The sequence below is a fragment of the Heteronotia binoei genome, chromosome 21 (assembly GCF_032191835.1).
Source record: "Heteronotia binoei isolate CCM8104 ecotype False Entrance Well chromosome 21, APGP_CSIRO_Hbin_v1, whole genome shotgun sequence".
Lineage (NCBI taxonomy): Eukaryota > Metazoa > Chordata > Lepidosauria > Squamata > Gekkonidae > Heteronotia > Heteronotia binoei.
The window spans coordinates 89,127,750-89,153,747 of NC_083243.1; the positions used below are offsets into that span (position 1 = coordinate 89,127,750).

General features: G+C 42.6%; 1 protein-coding gene across 5 annotated transcripts in view; it reads left to right on the top strand.

Annotated features, from left to right (window-relative positions):
* Positions 1-4,358: 4,358 nt before the first annotated feature.
* Positions 4,359-25,998, top strand: part of ACTN1 (actinin alpha 1) — a 160,992-nt gene continuing 139,352 nt past the window's right edge. For 3 of the 5 annotated variants that reach the window (XM_060263348.1, XM_060263345.1, XM_060263344.1), the window contains exon 1: positions 4,360-4,597. In XM_060263348.1, coding sequence (XP_060119331.1) covers positions 4,493-4,597 — 105 coding nt within the window. In that variant the 5' untranslated portion in view covers positions 4,360-4,492. Of the gene's footprint in view, positions 4,598-25,998 lie in introns of all 5 variants that reach the window. The other 2 variants (XM_060263346.1, XM_060263343.1) reach the window with 2 other exon arrangements.

Consider the following 25,998-nt stretch of genomic DNA (forward strand, 5'->3'; position numbering starts at 1 on the left):
TGGCAGGAACATTATTCTGTTCTCATAATCTGTGGTTCCAGGGCTTTGTGGGCACACTGATGTTGATCATAGTACAATAATGATTTGCCCAGATCTTCATTCCTGAAATAAAAAATCAAACTCTTGTCACTGTGTTTCAGGATGACATCTTATTAAACCAATATAAACCCAGTGGCACAAAGGGGAATGGCTTAGGGATGAATAGCCATTTCCCATTCTGTTATTTGCTCTAAATTGGAGACCCTCTATGAATAATTTGGGATATAGTACATACGCTTGCAGTGCTTTTCAATTCATATCCCACCCCCACTTACTGATGTGTATGTACATTGATAAAAACAACACAGAAAAATCTCAAAAAGCCTTTTGGCTGAGACTGTGAGCTAAAAATAATTTAAATCAATTAATAATACATTTCTTTCACATTTGTCCTCCAGACAGTTGCACAGCAGGACATGATTCATCATATATATATATATATATATATATATATATATATATATATATATATAAAATTACAGCAACCAACTCACAGTGCAGTGCCATCTGCAGTAGAGTTACATCTGTGAGACCATTGACTTCAATGGAAACAGAAAGTATAATTCTATTTAGGACTGTACTGTCAATTAACTTATTCCAGGTGTGCTAAGGATTTATTTATTTACATTATTGATAGTTTGCCTTTCTCACTGGGACTCAACTTGGATTATACAGCGTAATTCATGCATTAATAAAATGTAATAGGACTAGGATTCAGTGTTCTCTTGAAACTGTGCATGTGAGTTCATTAATACAAGAAGACCTGGTCAACAGAATTCTGGAGCCATTAAGGGTCTTGCACTGCCCATTGCCCATGCTAAGATTACAGCGATTACATTCTGCTCCACTCAGTGGGGAATGAGAGGGAACATTGCTAGGATTACAGAAATTTCAAACCATAGAGTATTAGACATGATATGGTATTACATAAATAGAAAACAATGCAGTGAGAGCAGGCTAATACATACAGAAAACAGATAATACATGCTATTTTTTCCCTATCAAATCACAGCTGGCATATGGCATCCCCATAAAGTTTTAAAGGCAAGAGACATTCAGAGGTGGTTTGCCATTGGTTGACTCTGTGGGCGTTTTCGCACTGACCTTCAAGTGGCGCGACCACCCTCTTCACACCGGAGGATCTGCCCGGATTTCGCACAAGAAGCGCCGGCGCACCCAAAAGAGCCGGCTACTTCCGTCGCGAAACCCGCTCAAACGGAAACCGCCAAGAAGCAGGAAAACGTTTGAGCGGGTTTCGCGACGGAAGTAGCCGGCTCTTTTGGGTGCGCCGGCGCTTCTTGTGCGAAATCCGGGCAGATCCTCCGGTGTGAAGAGGGTGGTCGCGCCACTTGAAGGTCAGTGCGAAAACGCCCAGTGTCACATCCGCCCATCCAAATAGTAGCCAGGACTGACCCTGCTTAGCAGCCAAGATCTAATCAGGTTGGGCTATCCAGGTCAGGGCAATATATAGCGTTATAGCCAGGGGTCATTTTGTAGAAAAATAGGTGGTGGAGCTCATCCAGGGATTGTTATGCAGCTGCACATACTATTCAATGGACAAGGAGGTGGAACTCTCAGGAGGAGGAAGAACTCTCAGAACGGTTCAGGAGCTGTGCTCCTGTGAGCTCCCACTGAATCTGAGGTCTGGTTATAGCCCATAGTCCTGTTCTCTTTACAAAGCTCCTTTCAAACCATTCAATTATAATATAGCAACTTTCAAATAACCGAATAATGAATATTTCAGAATAAGAAGCTTTCAATTCAGTCTCAAATATCCCCATGTTAATAATGTAAGAACATTAGTTTAAAACTGGTTCTAAATGAATAATTGTCAAACTGCAGCTTTCCTGAGAGCAAGTGCACTAAATTTGCATATTACAGGAACTTGGAGAGGGGGGGCTTAAAAGAAAATAAAACAAGAAACTTGAGCAGGTTTCCTGAAGAGGTGGCATAAAATGTTCTAAACAAATCTCTCTCTCTCTCGGCTTGACTTCGCGAACGAAGATTTAAGAAAGGTGCAGTAGTCCACGTCTGCTGCAGGCTCGCTGGTGGCTGACAAGACCAGTGTGGGACAGGCAGGTCCGGCCACAGTGGCTGCAAGGAAAAGTCTGATTTGGGGTTGGTGCTGTAGTGGTACGATTCTTCCTCAATCTCCTTTTGTCTTCAAGACCAGCTATGCGTGCGTTCTCAAAGGAAGAGACAGCCTGGTGGATGGTGTGCCTCCATGCTTTGCGATCTGAGGCTAGGTCAGACCACTGATGATGGTTAATGCAACAGGTACCAAGGGATTTCTTCAAGGACTCCTTGTACCTCTTCTTTGGTGCCCCTCTATTTCGATGGCCGGTAGAAAGTTCGCCATACAGGGCAATCTTGGGAAGGCGGTGATTTTCCATCCTGGAGATATGCCCTGCCCAGCAATGCCTGTCTTCAACAGCCTGTCTTCAACAGCAATGCCTCGATGCTTGTAACCTCCGCCTGCTTGAGGACTTCAGTGATGGTCACAAGGTCACTCCAGTGGATGTTGAGGATGGTGCGAAGGCAGCGCTGATGAAAGCGCTCAAGGAGTCGCAGGTGATGACGGTATAAAACCCACGATTCGGAGCCGTAGATGAGGTTGTCATCACAACCGCTTTGTAAGCATTGATCTTTGTGCCTTTTTTCAGATGCTTGTTGCTCCACACTCTTTTATGCAGTTGGCCGAATGCACGGTTTGCCTTTGCCAGTCTATTGTCAATCTCCTTGTCGATCTTGGCGTCTGAGGAGACGCTGGAGGTAGCTGAACTGCTGGACTGTCTTCAAAACTGATTCACCCACAGTGATGCAAGGAGGGTGATAATCTTCCTGGGGTGCAGGCTGGTGGAGAACTTCTGTCTTCTTCAGACTAACTTCTAGGCCGAATAGCTTGGCAGCCTCTGCAAACAAATATCTAAACAAATATCACATGAAATAAAGCATGGCACCATAATTACATTACAATTTTCCAAGCCAAACACAAACAAATGTATCATACCATATTTCCCAAGTTCTTCTTTCTCTAAATTACCTAGAAGAAATGGGGGAGGGGGTAGCACCAAGTGGTAATTTTATGTGGAGAATATTGCCATGGAGCACAGATGATCTATCAGCTGGTGGGGGGAGGAGGAGGAATAAGACTGTAGATTTATACCCTGCCCTTCTCTCTGAATCAATCTGGTAAGAGCAATGATAATGAACAGAACTTCCTTGTTCTGAGACAGCTATTTCTAAAGTACCAGAGTGGCGGGGGGGGGGGGATTGGGGGCAGGGGTTGTGGATGGGACATGCAAAGGGAAGGTGCCCTCATGCTCTGTAGGAAAACTCTCAGAAGCACTTTCTGGTTGTGCTGGAGTTCTCTGGTCTGCTCCAAGACAAGTTGTAATGTTAATACTTTAAGAGTTGGGAACATGTTGCTGACTTTTAAAAAGTGAAATATTTACAGCTCATAAATACTTTTAAAGTACTTTTTACAACGATTTTTCAAATATTCTGTTTGAATACTTGTAGGAATGGGGCTTCAGTGGTGTATTAAAAAAATTTAACTAATTGTACATTTTGAAAAAGGTATAGATACTAGTTCCACTTAACAGCTCGCAATTTATTGAATGTGCTCGGTGGTTTTTAATCACAGGCTGATTTTTGCAGGAGTCCTAGATGGAAATGTTTGTACCATACCATACTCAAATTTCCTGTCCCTAAAAAACTAACGCACGCAGAATTATGGTCTAAATAAAAAAGTATTGCAACTGAAGCGGGCGGAAGAATCTACATTGTTGCACGTTTGCCTTCAAATTAATAATTATAAGAAACCAGAAGAATCTACATTGTTGCACGTTTGCCTTCAAATGAATAATTATAAGAAACCAGAAGAATCTACATTGTTGCACGTTTGCCTTCAAATGAATACTTAGCATAAGAAACCAGAAGAGAGAACATTCACATTCGATTTAATGAAAAACGACTTCAACCCAACAGTTCCTTGCAGTGGTTAAGAGCGTATTCGTCCCTCTTAAAGCCTTCTGCTGTTACTGTAAAAACCCTTCCAAGTACAAAGAGACGTCACGACGCCAATTCCATCAAGCCGATGCTTTTCCGACGTCACATGTATAAAGAGAAGGGTGGGGGCATTCTTAAATCAACCTATAAGAGCAGCTGCGAGTTGCGATTGGCATTTGAGAGTCTCAATGGGAGCCTCGGTAGCCCTCTAAAATGAACTTTGGGCAACTCCAATTAACCAATGAGGTCACGACGGAGGCAGGGCTGCTTTTTTCTTGCCCCTCGGTCCCCGCCTTCTTCGGGGTGTGCAGAGATTAGGTTGCTATCTCGCAGTGGGAACTGCCTTCTCTTCTGTCGCTGTGCTTGAGCAGGGCGCCTTTCGTTCGGGGAGGGGGAACATCAAACAGCAAAACCAAAGGACGCAAACGCACACCTCGCAGAAATGGATCATTATGACTCTCAGCAAACCAATGATTACATGCAGCCAGAGGAAGACTGGGACAGGGATCTACTTTTGGATCCAGCCTGGGAAAAGCAGCAGAGAAAGGTAACCTGGATCTCACCTCCTTCCAACCCCAGGGTGGAAAGGTATTGCCGGAGGCTGCAGAAAACTCCATTAGAGGCGGCGTTTAACAGCGGGATGGGGGATGCATCTGGCTGGGCGTCCTGGACTAGATTCGCGTGCGTGCTTGTGATTCGCCACATGTGTCTTTACCTCACCTTTGCCTGTGTTTGCCTATTTCACTCCACCCCGCCCGGGCTTTAGATCCTGGAGCGTTACTGCTGCTTGCGAGGGGTGCTGGTCGCCGTGTAGATTTCCTGTAGGAAACCCCGAATCGCTGCCTGCATCGCTGTCTCGTTGGTGTCTCGTGCAGTTTCAGAGCTTTCCATCTGTGTCAGGGGAGGGATGCGCGATGGCAGCCATAGACCAAATCCGGCCATGGAGATTTGTTATCCCGCCCCCCCCCCTTAACACGCAATTAATGCTATGCGTGGACAGTGGAGCCTCTGTAGCTGTGCCTCTTATTTATTTGAATATTTCTAAACTGTCTCTTCAGAATCCTGCAAGAGACGGTTTACAATTAAAAACCACAGTACAAAAAAAACAACAACAATGAGAAATAAGCAGCATGTAGTCCATAAAGCAGCAGAACATTTTAAAAACCTGATAAAACCCCTAATTAAAAGTCTTGAGTAAAAACATGTGCTTTATCGTGGCATCTAAAAGAAAGCAAAGTAAGCACCATGCAACCCTGGTGTGTTGGGGGGGGGGCATTTCAGAGATAAGGTGACATTACCAAAAATACCCTGTCTCTAGTTGCCATCGCCTCATCTCCGAAGGCAGGGGCACCGAGTGTAGGACTCGAGAGGTAGGGCTGAACTGGCAGGCTGGATAGGGTGGGAGAATTGCAGTATAATTACAAACTGCAATTTAAAATAATCAGGGAGGTTGGTTAACATTGAGGCAAGTGACAGTCTGCATTTAGGAAAAGACTGTTTTGTGAGATGCTGGCTTGTTTGCAGCCTTTTAAGGAAAAGACCCTTTGAATTTGTGAAATGCATCAGGCATGAGGTTGCTGGAGAGGGAAGGGAGGTGACGTGTTGGGTGGGGGAGATATTGCTGAAATAACACAAGCCTGTGAAGAAAGTGTGGTATGAGGTTAAAAAAAAAAGTGGAGCCGTTTGTTGCTCAATTCGGCAGCCCCGAAGTTGTTCTTCCTTCTTTACCACAACCTGCTGCCGCTGCTCTAAAGCAACAGATGTTTTCCTTACCAGCGCCGGGAGACAGACTGGCTCTGCTGCCCCGCTCGGAGTTTCGCAATGCAACTGATAAAGCAACCTTCCCGGAGGGGCTGCTCTAACAGGGAAGTGGCTGTCGCTGCCTCGGTTGTATTAAGGGCGGCCTCTGGCGCCCTGCAAAGCTGAAGACAGGACGTGTCCAGAGGGCAGGGAGGCGGGGCAGGTAACGTGGTTGCCTGCTACCAGGTGTCATCAGCTGCAGCACTTGCCTCTTCCAAAGTAAAGTTACCAGCCACGGAAACTGCATTGTGAGGGGAACAGCAGAGGGTCGGGGAGGGGGAGGCAGCAAAGCAACGGTTTGTGTGCGTGAGCGAGAAAGTAAACTGGCCGCGGAGACGCGGCTCTTCGGCCACTTCCATTATGACGTCCACCAACCCTTTCCAGCATTTTGAGACACCAGAGCCAGTCGTGTCTTGCTGAGGCTCTTTTGGTCTTGCAAGAGGACTGATTGAATAGTTTCGCTTGGGTTTTATTAGGAGAATAGCCACGTTCGTCCTCTCGCCGCCAGCCCACAAATATCTCTTCCGCAGCGAGGCGAAGCTCACTTCAGTTTTGAATGGTGCGGTTTAAGGGTTGGGCTTGAGCAAAACTCATGTCCAAAAATGGTAACATTCATCCCATTTTTAAATTTAAGAAGGCGGGGGTGGGACGTTCAGAGGCGTTTTAGCTATCCCCACCAATAACCAAAGGCATCCTGTATTAACTCACTCTGGAATCCTGAGCTCTGAAACATTTTCCTTTGGTCGTTTTATCAGACAAGAAAGCAGGAAGAGGGGGGCGGGGGGGGGCCGAAACGTCTGACTGTGTTACCTTCTAGTAAGGGTGGCATATGGAGGTCAAGGGAGGGAATGGCTTCTCCAGGTGGGCAGCAGGAGAACAAATGTTGAGTCCAGTGGCACCTATAAGACCAGGCACACAAAAGACCTTTGATAAACTTTTGTTGGTCTTAAAGGTGCCACTGAACTCAACATTTGTTTTGAAATTAGGAGTTTGGTATCTGTCTTGCCATTTAAGAGGACTTTGGGGAGTGGGGCTGGTTGGAGAGTGAAATGAATTGCTTTATCACAATGTTTTCATGACCCAGTCCCCCAATTGAAGGAGGGAATTTTCTGACTGATTACTAATTAGAGAATACTAATTACTAATTAGAGAATAATTAGAGAGTACTAATTAGAGAATACTGGGTTGTTCCCTTTGCCTGATTTTGAAAGGATGTCCTTTAAATGGTGAGTTTGTTGTCAACGGAGGTGAAGTTAAAGAACTCCTGTCAGTGGCCTGCTCCCCATCTTAAAAAGACATAATGGAGACAATGAGGGCAGGAGAAACAAGCCCTGAAAACTGAGGTGCTTACTGGAGTATGGTGTTTGTGGCGTGTGACATTAGCAAGAGACCAAGACCGAAAGTCTCATCTAATTCCCAGCCCATGTGGTGAAAATGTTAAACTGCTGGCCATGGAATCTAGTGGCAGTCGCTACTGACAGATGCAGTTTTTTTAAAATTTACTTTTGATCGGCCTTGAAAACATGTAAGCAGCTGGCACTCCATTGTCATCCATTCTTTTTGGATTATGCTGACTAATAAACCTTGCCTGTACTATAAAATGAGAAATTCTATGGATTGTGGCCTGTGAGTAGAACAAAGGGATTTTTTTTCTAATTCTTTAAAATCATTTATTTGAATTTATTTGAATTAATAACTCTGTTAGCAGACTTCACATGAAACCAGTCTATTTTGGAAGTGAATTCTAGAGCGCTGAGGCCTCCACTGAAAAGGCCCTGTCAATTTAACCTCTAGTGAGTGAACCCTAAACTCCACATAGGGATGCAATTCTAGTGAATTCAATTGAATTCAGTGATTGATTTTAAATCAACTCATACTAAATTCTCTAAGGTTTGGAGCCAGTTTAGAAAACTTAATTTTTTATTTCACCTTTACCTTAATATTCATGGTGTATAACAACATTTTCTTGCCCTATTCTTTCTCAGGGTAGCCTTATGAGGTGAGTCGCTATTCTAATTTTCTTTTACATATGGGGAACTGAGGGAATCATGAGGACAATCTAGTGTGTCCATGACTGAGCTGGGATCTGAGTGACAGACTCACAATTTCATTTCTAATGCTGTCCTTGGACAAGTGATCTGGAATGCTGTCTGGTGTTTTTCTATAAGCAAATGTTATTCACACTGTGGAGCACTGGCAACTTCTGTGGTTGTGCAAGGGATACAAATAGTTCTTTGTCTTATTGAGAATAATCAGCTATAAACAATCAGAGGTCAGGATTTCCCGAGTTGTAGGTATGCAGACATGGAACATTTTCTGGAAAGGAGAAGTGTTTGAAGGAGTCCTGGCAGATGTTTTCAGGCTAGAGATCTAGTGAGTAGAAGGGGTAAAGGGAGGACCTAGGGAGAGATGTCAAGTGTGAAGAAGTTGACTGAAGGGGCATTGAAATAGTGTGTGTGTTCAGAAGCTTGACAGGTAGGAAAGAAGTATGGGCCATGCTGGATTGGGGGGAACAGGAGATTTAGCAAGTTTAGAAGGGGGGGGGGTGATTTCGTAATTTTAAAAGGGTATATGTGGCAGGAAACAACTGTACTATAGCCTAAAAGTTTGTTCTTACAAGGGAATAAATTACATCACAGTCACTTTTTTTATATATCTAAAATCAGTGTTTTGAAAGTCACATTTACTACCTTCTTTTAACACATTCGCATTCTGGAAGGTGCCCCCAAGCCTGATCTATTCTGGTCTCAAAAATGTCTTGTTACTTGTCACTGGAAGGCGGGTTCCTTGTTATTCATCTTGAAGCATGTGTGGGTCTCTGATTCAGCTGTCACTCCATTATACTCGTAGCCTTGCAGAGGTGGATTTGATAAGCATGAAGCTTGTTGCAGTACAACATGCTGGCATAGACAGCTTGGCTTCTCTGCTATATTTTGCTTGACTGGATTAAAATAGCCATAAATAGGAGTAGAGAGGTAGGCCCTTCTGGATGGACCTCAAGTCATCTTCTGCATTTGCACTGTGGATGTATTTGCCTGCATAACTCCTTGCAAGAACAGAACTTTTGTAACTGAGATGAGTAGCCTATAAAGGTACTGCATAGTGACGAGGGAACACCTATTAAAATAATTAATACTTGCCTGGGAAGTAGTTCTGCTTTAAATAATTTTATTGATAACATATGGTAACAATTTCCATTAATAACTTCTTTTCATCTATCCCATATGCTTCTTTCTAATCACCCCTCCCCCGGTTACTTGACTCCTGCAGTGTTATTTATTCAAAATACTAACATTAAAAGGTACCTTTAATTCCTAAGAACTAAAATTAAGATTTTTCTTTCTTTTAAAGTTTAATCATTATCAAAAATGTTCCAATGTCCTTTTACTTTCCACTCGTCTTCTACATAACTTCTAAATTTTTCCCACTCCCGTTTAAAATCTTCTAAATCATAATCTCTTAAAGTTCTTGTTAATTTGTCCATCTCACTCCATGTCATACCTTTTACAATCCAATCCCATTTTTCTGGTATTTTCTCTTGCTTCCATAACTGTGCATATAGTGTCCTAGCAGCTGAAAGCAAGTACCAAATTATAGTTCTATCTTTTGGAAATTTTTCCAGTTGTAATCGCAACAGAAAAGTCTCTGCAGCTTTCTTGAATTCATATCCCAAGATCCTAGAAATTTCTTGTTGGATCATCTGCCAATACTTTTTTGCTCTTTCACAAGTCCACCACATATGGTAGAAAGAACCTTCATGTTTTTTACATTTCCAACATCTGTCTGGCATCTTGTTATTCATCTTTGCCAATTTTTTAGGAGTCATATACCATGTATACATCATTTTAAAACAGTTCTCTTGAATATTCTGACATGTTGAAAATTTCATAGAGTTCTTCCATAAATATTCCCATGTATCCATCTGTATTTCTTTATTTACATTTATTGCCCATTTAATCATTTGAGATTTCACTACTTCATCTTCTGTAGACGCCTGGGAAGTAGTTCTCAGTGCCATAATTTCAGGAAGGGAAGTAAGACAAAGCAAGTACAAGAACATAAGAGCCCTGCTGGATCAGACAAATATTCCATCTAGTCCAGCATCCTGCTTGTGGGAAGGGTGGAATGTAAATTCAACAAACAAATAATAAAGAGGGCATATAAAGGCTGAGGCTTTGCCCTGATGTTGCCTTCTGGCTCTGGGATTCAGAGGCTTTGTGCCTCTGGATGTGGAGGTTCCCCCTCTGTCACCATGACTACTAGCCACTAATAGACTTATCCTCCATTAATCTATCTAATCCTCATTTCAAACTGTTTATTCCTGTGGCCATCTCTACATCCTCTGGCAGTAAATTCCAAATTTTAAGCAATCTGTGTAAAGTAGTATTTCCTTTTGTGCATCCTGAACCTAATGCCCCTCAGTTTCATTGGATGCTGTTGCTTTCTAGTATTTCAGGAGATGGAGAAAAATGTCTTTGTCAACTCTGTTCATCCCATGCATAATTTTATTAACCTCCATCATGTCCCCCCCTTAGCTGTCTTTTCTAACTGAAAAGTTCCAGACTCTTCAGCCTTTCCTCAAAGTGAAAGTTCTCCAACCCCCTAATCATCTTGGTTGCCTTCCTCTGTACTTTTTCCAGTTTTTCAATGTCTTTTTGAGATATGTCCAGAACCGTACACAGTATTCCAAATGAGGTTACACCATAGATCTATATGGGGAATTACAATATCAGTCATTTTATTCTCAATCCCTTTCCTAATAATCCCTAACATAGAATTTGCCCTTTTCACTGCTGCAGCACACTGGGTTGACAGTTTCATTGACAGTAGGACTCCAAGATCTTGTCCCCTCTCAGTCTCCACAAGTTCAGAGCCCATCTTGTAATTGAAGTTTGTATTTATTTATTTTTTTGTCCCTCTTACCTACATTGAACTTCATTTGCCACATTGTCGCCCACTCTCACCCAGTTTGTGGAGGGTCTCTTGGAGCTCTTCACAGTCAGTTTTGGTTTTCACCATCCTGAATAATTTTGTGTCATCTGCAAACTTGGCCACTACACGGCTCACCTCTAGTTCCAGATCATTTATGAATAAATTCAATAGTACTGGCCCCAGTACCAATCCTTGTGGGACCCCCACTGCTAACTTCCACCCCTTATGAGTACATTGATTCCTACTCTTTGCTTCCTATCATTTAACCAGTTTTTAATCCATAAAATAACCCCTTCTCTTATCCCATGACTTGCTAAGTTTGCTCAGGAGTCTTTGGTGGGATACTTTGTCAAAAGCCTTTTGAAAGTCCAGGTAAATAATGTCTACCAGGTCACTATTGTCTACATACTTGTTTGCTTTCTCAAAGAAGTCCAAAAGTTTGGTGATAGGCAGGACTTTCCTTTGCAGGCTTTGTTCCGCTATGTGCCTAACAATTCTATCTTTGAATACAGTTTCTATTTATTTGCCTGGGACAGACAGTAGGATGACTGACCTGTAATTTCCTGGTTCCCCCCTCTGGATCGCTTTTTAAAAATTGGTGTCACAGTTGCTACTCTCCAGTGTTCTGGCATAGTGGCTGAATTTAGTGATAGCTGATCTGCTAGTTTGTATATGTAACCCATCTCACATCTGAGTTCCTTAAGAACTCTTGGGTACATGCCATCAGGACCTGGAGATTTACCAGTTTTAATTTTCCCAGTAGGTCTTCTCTGGTCAACTCAGTTTGGCTCAGTTTTTCTGACTGCCTTCCTGAAAATAGAGGCTGTGGCATGGGTACGTGCCCCACACTTTCCACAGTGAACACAGAAGGAAAACAGAAGTTCAGTAACTTCTCTGCCATCTTCCTTTAGCAACCCCTTGATTCCTTTGTCATGCTAATACCCCATTGCTTTTGGGGCTTTTTCTTTTTTGCTCCAGATATCAAAATATGGAGGTGTATATTATGCTTAGCAGACCAGTTTCTGTTCTGTTTACTTGTTAACTGTTTTTTTTCTCAACTTGTGTTAGAAGAATACTTTGCTGACTTTGTAGACAAAAAACTAAATGTTTTCGAACTATTGTAAGTTAAGTATGTATTATAATAAAAATTGGGGAAAAAAGAAATAACACCCCCCCCCAAATGTATTGTTTTGATGCTTACAGGAACCCACTCCTCAAAATCTCTTTTTGCATGCCTATTTATTGACTTGCATTTATTTTGCCTGAACCTGTGGTCCTTCTTGTTCAATTTGTTGGGGGAGAACTTCCACTTTTTAAACAAATCCTCTTTTTATATCTTTCTTTACTTGTGTTGTTAATCACTTTTTAATAAGCTTCCTTTTCACTTGACAGTGGCTTTCCTAACCTGTGGAATGCATTCTATTTGGGTTTCAATTAGTGTGGTTTAAAATATATGGTTGCTTATGGATTGAAGTATGGCTTGTCTGTGGCAAGACTGGCAAAGGAGCAGCATGGGATATAGCTACCAGTGCATTGTGAAGGCCACATCTGTCCCCTTTTAAAATTGTCATGCAAATCTTACTTTTTTACAGGACTCCTCTCTTTCTAATTCATAGTTCTATGATATTCAGTTTACATATGGTCTGTCTGTGTTTAGTCACTTTTGTTGTGTTGATTCCCTTCCATTGAAGTATGGAGAGAAAAACTTCTGAATGGTTTTAAAGGAGCTTGAGATGTGTATTTTAGCTTTCTTCCAGGAATCAGCCTTGGACTCCTTGTGTCTCCTTTTCCTTCTTCCTCATTGAAAAAGATGTTTTGGGGTATTTGGATGTGTGGTGTTTTAATATGTTGGGTCTTGCAGGTCTCTTTAGAAATGCCCAAAAGCTCATTGTAGTATTGGTATTAATTTAAAAGAGGTAGATAAAATTACTGAATAGAAATAATTCTCATTTTTAATAAGCATTTCTAAATGTTATTTTCACAGGTGTCAAGTCTGTCTATAATTCTGGCTCAAACACAGAGCATGCTGGGTAGAACCAAAGTATAACCAAATGCTGGTAGCTTACCCTCTCTTCCTTTCCCCCCTCCTTTAGAGATCTGGTATTGCTTTGAAATGGTAATGTGTGAAAAGTCTTATCTGTGCCTTCTCAGCCCAGGCTTGGGGGAGAGGAAGGAGCTTGGGAGCATCAAGGCCATGCAGGCCTCTAATCAACATGAGAATGTATTTGTAACATCTCTGTGTGAATGTCCTCTGCACAATTCCCCCCTCCCGTAGGAATCCTTTTGAAGTATACCTTATATGCAATGTATCTACTGTATGGACTTTAGTCTTTTCAAGACCTGGCTTAGGCCACAAGTAAACAGTATCAATAAAATAGAGTCTTTGTATCCACACCGACTCATCATTGAATCTGCAGACTTGACAACAGGGAGGGCTTGTATTAGAAATTAATGTGCCTTTTGTTTGAAATATCAAACTATTTTGGATGTTTTTTCCAGTCTCAATTGCTTCTTGGCCGTTTCCCAACTCTCTCCCCGCCTATTGGTCCCAAGTAAGCACTGTACTATTAAAGCAACATGTTGATCTTTAATACACTAACCTGCTGTTTTTGGTTTTTGTATGAGTCCTGTGCTGATAGAATTGTATTGTGTTGCAGGCAGACTGAATCTCCTATTCATAAAGTAGTTGCTTCTTAGCTGTGTACATCTGTGGTAGGTATATGTTTCACCAAAAACCTTTACAACAGTAATTTTGTAACCAGCCAGTTTTTCAAACCCAAAGAAAGCAGAGTTGCCGGCTATCCAATGTTTCAAGAGAATACCTGTTGTATCTGAATATTGGCATTTCAGTAGGCAGAAATGGATGCTGTGTGTTTTGGTAACTATAAAACCATCAGTTGGCATTAAAATGTGCAGAATAAACCATTAGTATTTTTACTTACAATTGAGGAAAGTAACTTAAATTCTCTGCGCACCTACTTGGGAGTAAGCACCACTGAACTCTGGGTCTTTGTCTGAATTAACATGCATAGGATTGCATTTCTATAGCCTTGGTGGAATCAAGGAGTTTTAGTATGGGCTTCCCATTTCAGTAAATTTAAATTGTTTCTAAAGAAAAGAAATTCACTAGTTTAAAATAGCTAATTAATACTAATATTGTTTTCTTGCAAGTTTTTTGTCCAGTTGCACACATTGCTCACAAGATCATAAAGTTAACAGGTATGTTTGTAAGCACACGTCTTAATCAATCACTCCCATGTAAACAGACTTGCTTAAAAAGACAGAATAACTGTATGTGACTCTAAAAGGGGGCCATAGAGAGTAATAAGAACTGTAAGTTGTGAAGGGATATGGATTCCATGTGCATCTGTGAATACATTGTGGGGGGGAGCCTTTTCAGTTTAAAAAGATGCTTAGAGTTTCACAAACAGCTTTGCATAACCAATGTAACAGATATTTTAATTCATGGCATTGTGATGTACTAAGTAAATGTGGTACTGTGTTGTGAATTTTTGCAGGATACTAGCAACAAAAGGAAATTATGTTAGAAGACAGTTAGTTTCTTGTGTTACACTTTGCAGCGTGGGAGGCTTTCCTATGTTTGCATACATAGATGAGTGTCTCTTGTATTACTAATTCATACAGCCTAGACATATGCCCTGAAGAGCTATTTTCTAGTGTTTTAGGTTTCATGGGGTGTGTCAGTCAGACTAATTTACACAGGATATTGGGTGGAAAACATTGTTGTAGCTTCTCTTTTCACATATTCTCCTTCATTTCGTATAGATAATATTGCTTTGCAGAAAATGAAACAGAGTGATTATAAATCTGTACATGCCAGATCCAGTCTTCTCAGTTGCAGCCGTTTGTAAACATAGTTCTTTAGGACTTAAGAGAGGATTCACACCAACACTACTACATATGGCAGAATGGAGTTTTCTGATCTGAGTGTCACTGAGACTTCAGTAGTTCTTCATAATAGTTAAAACAGGGCTACAGGTATACAGAGGTGTATATACACTTGTATTTCTTGACTATCCACTTCTAAGGTAAGGTAAGGTAGTCCCCTGCGCAAACACCAGTCATTTTCGACTCTGGGTTGACATTGCTTTCACAACGTTTTCACGGCAGACGTTTTACGGGGTGGTTTGCCATTGCCTTCCCCAGTCATCTACACTTTCTCCCCAGCAATCTGGGCACTCATTTTACCAACCTCAGAAGGATGGAAGGCAGAGTCAACCTTGACCTGCTACCTGAACCCAGCTTTCAGCTGGATCGAACTCAGGTTGTGAGCAGAGGGCTCCAACTGCAGTACTGCAGCTTTACCACTCTGTGCCATGGGGCTCTTCCCAACCACTTCTAGGGAAGGCCAAATGAGAAAGGCCCTTCATGCCTGCTTGTGAACATTCAGTTGGCCGCTGTTTTAAAGAATCAGAATGCTGAATTTAGTCTGATTGTTCAAGGATATCCTTACATTCTTATGCAACAACTAAACCACTATTCCTCTGCAACACATGGACAGGATCCCCCCCCCCTTTTTCAGACTCGTTCACTTCTCCAGCATTTACTCCCACCAATATATTTATTTCCAAATACCCTAAAATGATTTATTCTTCAATTAACCTCTCCCAAAATAGTAACTTTCTTTCCTGATCTCCCCAAACTCACCTTTTCATGCAAAAATTCTTACTTGATTTAATCTTGTTTCCTCCTCAAATCTGTTCCTCCCAAAATAAAATCAGTTTTACTCACTAATTTCTCTACCAGCAGTGCCTCTGCAGCACAGTCCAGAATGATTCCTGTCTTCAGTGTTAACTAGAGCAAAAGTGCAAAATTCAAGATATGGGGCAGCTGTTTACGTAATCACCAGCCATCCAGTGGACCAGCGTACTTTGCCTCACAGAGACTGATCAGTGCTACAACTATAGAGGTGCCAGAGAGAATAAAGATCAACAGTCCTCTGTAGGTGCTGGGTTAGAAAAAGTACATCTGGCCAATTATTTTTTTTTGGGGGGGGGGGGTTTCTTCTGTGCAACCACACTGGCACTGGGAGTGGGCCTTGTCGGCGGTTGCCTCGGGTACCGCATGGCCTACAGGGCACCTCAAAGCGACCCCTCCCCACATGCCAGCTGGCACAGCTCTGCCTTTCCCCCACCCCAAACACCGGCAGAGGAAAGAGGCAGTTCGGCCTCGCTTCTGAGCTGCCTCTCCTGCCAGGGAGCCAGTCTGAGAGTGAGGACGAGCCGCTGCACCAGCTCTTTCCCCTGCCCAAGACTCAGGCAGAGGTAAGAGGCTCGGCTTCACTCTTGGGCTGGCTCCCCTGCAGAAAAGACAGCCTGAAAGCGAAGAGGAGGTCCCATGCTGGCACCTTTCCTGCCTGAGACCTGGGCAGAGGAAAGAGGCGGTTCGATTTCACTCTTCACTCCCTGCAGGAGAAGCTTGGGCTGGCTCCCCTGCACGCAGGGAGGCGGAGCAGGGTCGGGCATTTGCTCAGAGGAGCCTGGCATGCAAACGTGCTGTGGAGAGGTGGAGCAGGGTTGGGAATTTGCTCGCTGGTTTCCCCAAACGGAGCTCAGCGTGCAAATGGGGCCAGATCCAGGCGCCTTTAAAGAAAACTAGACTCTTTGGAGGCTTCTAAGGAAGCCTCCAAAGAGTGTAGTGGAGGGAGAAAGCGGCCTCATGATGGTGAGGTGTGCACTGTGCACACGCGAAAAACATAAAAATGGGAGGGTGGGGGACACGGCGCAGGGGTCTGCCTCTAGCGGCAGAACCCTTAGTGCCGACCCTGCACACTGGTGTGCCATCTCGGATTACAGCTTCCAGCGCTTAAAAAACCCCATCTTGATCAGATCCCTGTGCATTGATTTCCAGCTATCTTTTTACCCTTTTCCTAAATGGTGTCTCTAGCATGCTGGATGTACTGTGGGTAAAGTTGTCACTAAGCGTGTGCATTCAGTTTGGCCGAACCGAATAACCCCCGAATCACCCCTGATTCGGCTGTATACGGAATCGCATACAGCCGAATCCAATTGGGACCTATTATGCGGGAGCCGAGTATGGCTCCCTGTATACTTCCGTATAGATATTCGGAAGTATACGGAAATCCATGGAAAAGGCAGGAAAGGGGCTTCTGCAGCCTCAGGGGAGCTGCTTGCCTCCTTTCCCGCCTTTGGTAGCCTTTTCCCGCCTCTCCCATAGCCTCCCTGGGATCAGGGGGGAGGGGGAAGAGGAGCCCCAGCAGCCAATCCAAAACATGCATTTGCAAAATGCATTGCAAATGCATGCTTTGCAGGGCTGTTGTGTAGCTGATCCCCCAGCCATCAGCAACATTGTTCTTTTGATCTTTTGCCTACTTGGGTATCCAAGTAAGCACTGTTGTCTGGCCAATCACAGAGCAGTGCTATTTTTTGAAACTGTAGGGCCAGAGAACCTTTTTAAGGAGTCTGCCTGGCTGGACTCCTCCATTGCTGCTGTGTTGGTGTGTGTTGGTGTGAGAGAGAGATTGTGCTGTGCTGGCCCTTGGCCTCAGCTGCTGCTGCTCTCTCTCAGCCTTACCAGACTTGCTTGGAGTAGAGAAGAAATCTAAGGTAAGACAGTCTTGGGGTTTTTGTTTTTATTTTAATTGGTAAAAGGACTTTTTAAGACTCAGAGTCCCTTTACTTATCCAGATTTGGGTGGTGGGTAGCTTATTTGCGGTTAGGGTTAGGGGGTTCTGCTGGGGGAGGGGGCTTGGGGTGTGGTTTTTTTTGCCAATTTGCCCATATCTTACTTTAGTGAGAGGACTTTTAAAAGTGCAGTGTTCTTTTACTTTTCCTGATTTGGGTGGCTTGGATTTCTTGGGGTTAGGGTGAAGGTTTTTTTTGGGGGGAGAGGGGTTGGGAAAGTTCCTTTTTTGTTAAAAGTTAAGTATTTTCTGTTTTAAAAGGATTCTGTGTTTGATTTGTTGCTGCTGTGTTGTGCTGCTATTGTTCCTTTTCTCTTCTGGTTCTGGTTCTTGGGTGGGGGGGGGGTGCTGTTTGGCCTAATTTTCATTGTTTAAAAGGCCACTTTTTAACAGTTGAGTTTGTGTTGGCCTTCTGTTTGGATCTATTCTCTATTATTGCAGGTTTTGCATCCTCCTGTCCTGTTGTCCCCCTTTTCCTGGTTCTGGTTTTAGGGGGAGGGGTGTTGTTGACTGATTTGGCCTGAGGTTTCTTATTGGTGAAAAGGCCACTTTTTTAACAGTTGAGTTTCTTAGCCTTCTCTTGTTGTCCCTTTTCCTGGTTCTGGGTTTTTTTTTGGGGGGGGGGGAAGCTGGCACCTGGGTGAGAGACCCAGAGCCAGCATGTTTGTAGTGCTTGGCCAGCTCTCTCCGTGTTGTTTGGGGAAGGGCTGGAGAGCTGGCATCTGTAGATTGTGTGTTCTGTGACAGGGAAGCTGGCACCTGGGTGAGAGACCCAGAGCCAGCATGCTTGTTGTGCTTGGCCAGCTCTCCCCGTGTTGTTTGGGGCAGGGCTGGAGAGCTGGCATCTGTAGATTGTGTGTGTTCTGTTGCAGGGAAGCTGGCACCTGGGTGAGAGACCCAGAGCCAGCATGCTTGTTGTGCTTGGCCAGCTCTCCCCGCGTTCTTTGGGGCAGGTCTGGAGAGCTGGCATCTGGGTTTGCTGCAGCCAGATTGTTTTGTGTGGCAGATTGTGTTTTGTGTGGCAGGGTTCATAGAGTAGATAGATATAGTATAGTGCATTTGGGTCCTATAGAGATTCTCTGGTGTGAAGTTAGGTTTGGATTTGGGTGCCCCAGGAATTGGACCCCCTGGCCCAATCTTTTTGGGACTTGGGGGGTTTGTAGGGGAGAGTCCCCTGCAGGTCCCCTGCAGATTTGGGGGCTCTCCCTCAAACCCCCTCCCTCCAGGCAGCTTCAAATATACCCTATTTGCCATTGATTTCAATGGCCCATAGGGTATAATGGGGCCGTATATTCGGAAATAGCCGCACATCTACCATATATGTGGCTATTCTGACTATGGAATTCAGAAATATACGGGATTCCTTATCCCCCCCTCCCATATATTTCCGAATCTGTGTACTACCAATTTTTTTTTTTTTTTGCACATCCCTAGTTGTCACTTCTGCCATTTTGTGGCAGCCTTGAGTTCTTAGGAGTAAAAGGCAAAACGCCTTGCTTTGTGCTAGCAGTTTTATTTGTTGCATAGTGCTGGGGTATCAGATGCCCAGCACTGATTTCTCAGTGTCCACAGTAACATCTTGTGATGGTGGGAGTGCTCAGTATTTTTTCAGTGGCAATGGTCTTTTTCAGGGAGAAATACTTTACACAAGCTCTGTGTCATTTATTGATTGATTCCACTTATACCCCACCTTTTTCTCCAGTGGAGACTCAAGGTGGCTTGCATAACTCTCCTCTCCTTCCTTCAGTCCTCACAACAGTGCTGTGAGGTGGGTTAGGCTGGGAGGCCGTGACTGCCCCAAGGTCACTCAGCAAGCTTCCATGGCAGAGGAGGGATTCGAACCTGGTTCTCCTGGATCCTAATCTGACACTCTAACCATTACACCACACTGGTCCTACAGACTTTGCCTTGAAGGAGTCTTAGATAGTTATTTGACAATTGCATACCTATAGATGTGCTTTGATTTCATTTACTGGGATGGCTTAGCCTTTTAATTTTTTTCACATTAGAAAAAACTTAGCCTAATGTCTTAATATTTCCTTCAGTTATTACAACTGTGCAATAATAATAATATGGAAAGCTGTCTCAGATTATCAGGGGTTAAGTTTCAGTTTTATTTTTAAATTGTGATTGACTGAAAGTAGGAAATCCAAGAAAGTAAACTTCTGTAATGAATATTAATATGAGATTCATTGTGGTCTTACCCTAAAGGGTAAGAACATTAGTTCCCTACATCTTATCACTGTGAGGACAGATGTAATGTGTGTGAAATAGGCAATACTTTTAATTTGCAGTATAATAGATAAGCATGATAAATAATCAATGTAAAATAAGATTATTAATAAAATTTTATTTTTAAAAAAGTTGTAATAAAATTAACTTTTTTAAAAAAATCTGGTTTACAGTGAAATCTATTTTAAACACAAAGTAACATACACCTAAAAATGAAATCCATGCCCTTCCATCAAACACACTGGCTGAGTTCTAGCATAATGACAAGCAGTGGTTTAGAATTTCATAAACATTTTGAGCACTTCAAGTCCTTCCTTTCTTGATTTGTTGTGACTCATGGTTACATTACTCTGAACCATGCAAATAAGCCAGAGTTTTCAGGTATGGTATGGTTTGCATGACAAACCATGAGTTGCCATTGCAAAACTGTTTTCCATAAGTCAGGATGAGAGGGAAAGAAATGGAGCATGCAAGGGAAGGAAAGGGTGTGTGTGCAGAACCCCTTGCTTTATTTGTGTGATACCAAAGTGGCATGTTTGAATCAAACTGTGGCATTAAAGCTTATGCGTCTATGTAAAAGACAGCTGTAGGTATTTGAGTGTGTGTGTGTGTGCATGCATCTGTAAAATATATATATCCTGAGCAGTTTTTGAGGCATTATAAATGTGATTCGACCACTCAACAATTTAAATTGTAGCACATTATATATATTTAAGGATAAGAATTTACCAGCCAAGCTCTATGGACCTTTCCATATCTTAAACATTGTTCTTTCCCATAACTGTTGGTCCTTGCTTTTGGAGAACCTGGATGCTTAGGTCAGGACCTCAAGAGCTGCGTTTGTTCATGTCAGTGGCTCATGTTCATCCAGTTCCCCTCCCCCCCCACCTATAACAAGCAAGTTACCAGCTGGTGCTGTAGAAAATATCTGGTCTTACATGCCTTTAAGAGCCAGTTGTCTCAGTGAATTAATATTTTTGTCCCCAAGAAGTTCTGTTTCATAGCATCACTTGATGTTTAGCACAAGTCATTCTCCATTTCCTCCTCCACCTCTTCCTTTGAGACACACTGATGTATGGATAAACAAGTCATTGCAGACATTATAAACTGTCACTAAGATGCTACGATTAACAAGGCTCTTTTTAAAGAGTAAAATGCTTGAATCACCTCCATTGTCTAAATACATATCTTGTAAAGCCCAAATGTCTTTCTGTGCTCCTTGCAATGACAGTTAGATTTTCTACCTAGGAAAGTATATTACAATACTAGAAAAAATTATCCCCAAATCATTTGTAATCACCAGAAATGTTTTTAAAATAATTAAAATGAAAGGATACCTAATAGCAGTTGGGCAGTCCAGAAGATAAAGTTCTGAATTTTATCAACTCAAAAACCAGCTGGGCCTCCACACTACATCAAAGTTAGTATTCTGTTTCAGAAGGCTGCAAGGTCCTGTGGACCTGCAGAGGTGTACGACCCCTGTTCCTAGCACTGAATGCTTGCTTTGTGTCATTTACAATTATGTGTTTGATGTTTGCTCTTATAATAAAAACCTGGGATGCCTTGTACAAATTCTGTTGAATAAAATTAATAAAATCTCAGTCTAGAAGTGTAGCTCCATGGGCATTTATAAGCTACCACATTGCTTCTGATACCTATTAAAGCATCAAGAAAAAATTAACTCAAACTTCCAATTTTTATAAATCACATAGTTTCTGAATATGCATCTCTCGGCTTGACTTCGGGAACGAAGATTTAAGAAAGGTGCAGTAGTACACATCTGCTGCAGGCTCGCTGGTGGCTGACAAGACCAATGCGGGACAGGCAGGTCTGGCCACAGTGGCTGCAGGGAAAAGTCTGATTTGGGGTTGGTGCTGTAGCAGTGCGATTCTTCCTCAATCTCCTTTTGTCCTCAAGACCAGCTATGTGTGCGTTCTCAAAGGAAGAGACAGCCTGGTGGATGGTGTGCCTCCATGCTTTGCAATCTGAGGCTAGGTCAGACCACCGGTGATGGTTAATGCAACAGGTACCGAGAGATTTCTTCAAGGAGTCCTTGTACCTCTTCTTTGGTGCCCCTCTATTTCGATGGCCGGTGGAAAGTTCGCCATACAGGGCAATCTTGGGAAGGCGGTGATTTTCCATCCTGGAGATATGCCCTGCCCAGCGCAGCTGCGTCTTCAACAGCAATGCCTCGATGCTTGTAACCTCCGCCCGCTTGAGGACTTCAGTGTTGGTCACAAAGTCACTCCAGTGGATGTTGAGGATGGTGTGAAGGCAGCGCTGATGAAAGCGCTCAAGGAGTCGCAGGTGATTACGGTATAAAACCCATGATTCGGAGCCGTAGATGAGGTTGTCATCACAACCGCTTTGTAAGCATTGATCTTTGTGCCTTTTTTCAGATGCTTGTTGCTCCACACTCTTTTATGCAGTCGGCCGAATGCACGGTTTGCCTTTGCCAGTCTATTGTCAATCTCCTTGTCGATCTTGGCGTCTGAGGAGACGCTGGAGGTAGCTGAACTGCTGGACTGTCTTCAAAACTGATTCACCCACAGTGATGCAAGGAGGGTGATAATCTTCCTGGGGTGCAGGCTGGTGGAGAACTTCTGTCTTCTTCAGACTAACTTCTAGGCCGAATAGCTTGGCAGCCTCTGCAAAGCAGGACATCATATGCTGCAGAGCTGATACCGAGTGGGAGACAAGTGCAGCTTACTTACTTACTAACTAGATTCTATAGTAAGAAACGACATTGGTTTCCAGCTAAATGAAAGCCTTTGTTGTCCTAGAAGTATATTTTCAGTCTTTGACCATGCAGCTTATTATGGTTGCTAGGGGAGATTCTACTTCTTCTGTAGACATGCCTAGACAAATCATTACAGATATTCATTTATACTCCACTTCTCTTCCTAATGGGAACCCAAAGTGACTAACAGCATTCTGGCCTTCTCCATTTTTTCCTCACAACAAACCTGTGAGTGTGACTTACTGGCTCAGGGTTATCCAGCAAGTTTCCATGACAGAGTTGGGATTTGAACTTAGACCCCAGGTCCTAGTCTGACCACAACAACATGCTGACTCGTTGTTGAAGAATGAAACTATAATCAAGGATCATAACACTGGGGTGGATCCACCCATCCTTTGAGGAGTCTTTTTTCAACTTAAGGGGCATTTCCTCCAGCAGAAGAAACACTTAAGTTGGATGAAGGCTATTTAAGCTGAAAGAAGACGTCAGACTTAGCCCAGTAGTGTCAGAGGATGAGGGAAGGATTTAGCCCAGTAATTCCATGAGTTTAGGTTTCCTTTTGTAACTTTGCAGAGCTTTCTGTCTGGCTATTGGTAAAATAAGATGTTTATGTTTATTTATGATTTATATCCCGCCCTTCCCACCAAGGTGGCTCAGGGCGGCTCACAACACATGAAGTCTAACATAACAATATTAAGTTTTAGGCATTTTACACAGTTAAAAACATTTAAAACATTAAAACATTAAAAGCATTAAAACATCAGAAGTCTATTAGAACTACACTTAATTTTCTATGCCGGTTAGTTGTAGGCCAGCCGGAAGAGGGTTGTCTTACAGGCCCTGCGGAATTGAACAAGGTCCCGCAGGGCCCTCACCTTCTGCAGTGTTGTGATGTAACAATCAAGCCAGAAAAATTTATGAGGAAAAAACTGAACTGGAAAATTTCTCAGTGTTCTAGAGCATGATCTGATTTGGCATATTTATTTTGGCATATTTAAAGTATCCCTTGTTAATTTTATGTCCCAATTGTGGCAAATGGGGGTGGGGGGATTAAGTGTTGTTTTGATGTTATATTTCAACAAATTCAAAACTTTATATGAAAATTATTTTATTGAAATAATACATTTTTAAAAATTAAGGACAATATAGTGTCTACTTTCCTTATGTTTTAAATTTTTAATTTATAAAAACTGAAGTCACTGAAAACTGGTGACCTGCTGAGAATGCCATTTAAGCATCATCACACTCTTCCAGGGCCATTCACATATGTGGACTTTGAAGGGTGTGATTCTGTTTAGGATGCTACAATAATTTTAGCACTCCCAAAGAACTGTGCACAATATGCTGTGGATATGGTTGTCCACTCCTTTGTTTCAGTGGGATTTAACTCTCTTCCACAGAGGTTACACTGGGCATCACAGTTGCTACCAGATTGGTGATTACAATATCCTGTCCATGTGAGAGAGGACATATTGATAAGAATTAACTTTCATTTTTTATTTGAACTGCACAGCCAATCATAACTTGATTATTATATGTGCTTGTTGTTCTATTACTCCTTCTCCCAGTTTACAAACCAGAAAAAATTATGTGTTCTCTCAAGCAACTCCTAAGGATAGTCCCGTGAAAAGAAATCAATTACAACCTTGAAAATACCAAGTTTGTATAGCCAGTGGAATCAATTGGTTGCTTATTCTATGAAACAATCTTTAGAGATAGACATTTTTATGCATCAAAATAAAGCCATGGAAAATTTCTCACCCTATAATCTTTGGTTACATGTCTTCAGCTCCACATGTGCTAAAAGCATTTTCCATCTCTATGGACAGGTTTCCCTCCCGAAATCCAATTTTTCTCATATGCTAGCTCTCTGAATGCAGCCCTAGTGTACCAGAGCTCAGCCTCCAGTTTAAAGAGGAGGGACTTGGAGAACAAAGGAGGAACCTTTAGAAGATAATGAGCAAGTTGCTGTTCAGTCAGCAGCCATCTACCATAATGAGCCTGCCTGCCTTTGGTACACTATCCCTCCCCTGTGTTCATGGAATAATAATGCTAGAGCAGGTGTGGCTGTCTTTCTTAGGGCAATCTGAGAACAAACCTTACCTGCCTTATTTAAGGCCTTTTCTTCTCTGCAGACTGAAAACTCACCCTTATTTATTTACTTAGATCTCTATCTGTGTGATAGCAAGATGTTTCTAGAGATCTGCACTGTTATGCATTCAGTTTTACTTTGCGTTCTCTTCTTTTTTGTCAGTTTAAAACACATTAATTTGATGAGCTACATACTCTGTAAACAAAGCTTCCAGTGTGTAAACTCATCAGAGGTTATATTGTAGACGTTATGTTAGATGAGGGATCTAGGCCACAGCACAGACCGATGTGTGTCTGCCTAGTGAGCTCATGGTTTAAAAATGGCTTTCTCCTCTAAGATCCACACACTATTTTCTGGGCCCCAGCAGGCATTAGAATTAAGGTGTATTAATTGCCATCTTGGGAGTACAGATCCACATAATCTAAAGAGAAAGGTTTAACACAGAGACAGCCATGTCTTCTAATAAAAGCAGCTATGTCTTCTGCTAAAAGCATGGTATTGTATATCTGGTGCTCAGTTAATACTGTCACACTGTCATGTTAACAGTATTCAAGCAACTCCAGCCACAAGAAGTGCACCTCTATTGAATCCAAAGCAAGTCCACAATTTCTATACTGACCATACAACCGTATCTAGATAATTCTGCAAAAATTTATACAGAGAAAACATTGGCCACCATGAAGGAACATGACTACTGTCTTATTAGCAATGCTTCATCCAGGGATGTCTAATGTGTATGTTTGGAAAGAAGGCTGCATGGTGTAGCCTGATCTCAGAAGCTAGACAGGGTTGGTATTTGGAAGGGAGACCACCAAGGAAGACTCTGCAGAGGAAGGGAATGGCAAATCACCTCTGCTCTTCGCTTGCCCTGAAAGCCCCTTGCTGGAGTTGTTATAAGTCAGCTGAGACTTGATAGTATGAATTGGGCTGATTCATGGTTCATACTGAACCGATTCAGTGATTGCAGCATGCCCAAACTACAAAATGAATGGCCTTTTTTCCTTTGGTGGTTTGTTTGGTTCGGTTTTGCGGTTCATTTTTCCAGATGGCCTGGTGCTGATTCAGTCAATTCCTAGGCAGCACTGGAGGTGAATTTCTGGGAATCCTAGAAACATGCATAGCAGTTGTCCATAGTTGATTGGCAGCTCTGGGAGCCAATCATGGAGCTCCCATTCTGTTCTATGGGAGAAGATGCCCTGACTCTGCTGCTTCTATTTTGTGGCACAAAGAGAGAAGAGTCAGTTGTTTTGAGAGCTGAAGCTGAGTTTGTGGAGCTATAACTCACATTCCAAATCCAGTCTTTGCCAAACTTGGAGGGTAGGTGGAGGAGAACCTGCTGAAGACTGCCGGTGAGTTTTACATCTCCTGAATAAATTGAACCAACAAACCATGAACTGGTTTGGAAATCAAACAAATCTTGAACCAGACCACCAGTTTGGGCAATCAAATGACCCATAAACCAACATGAACCACCATTTTCCCATTCTG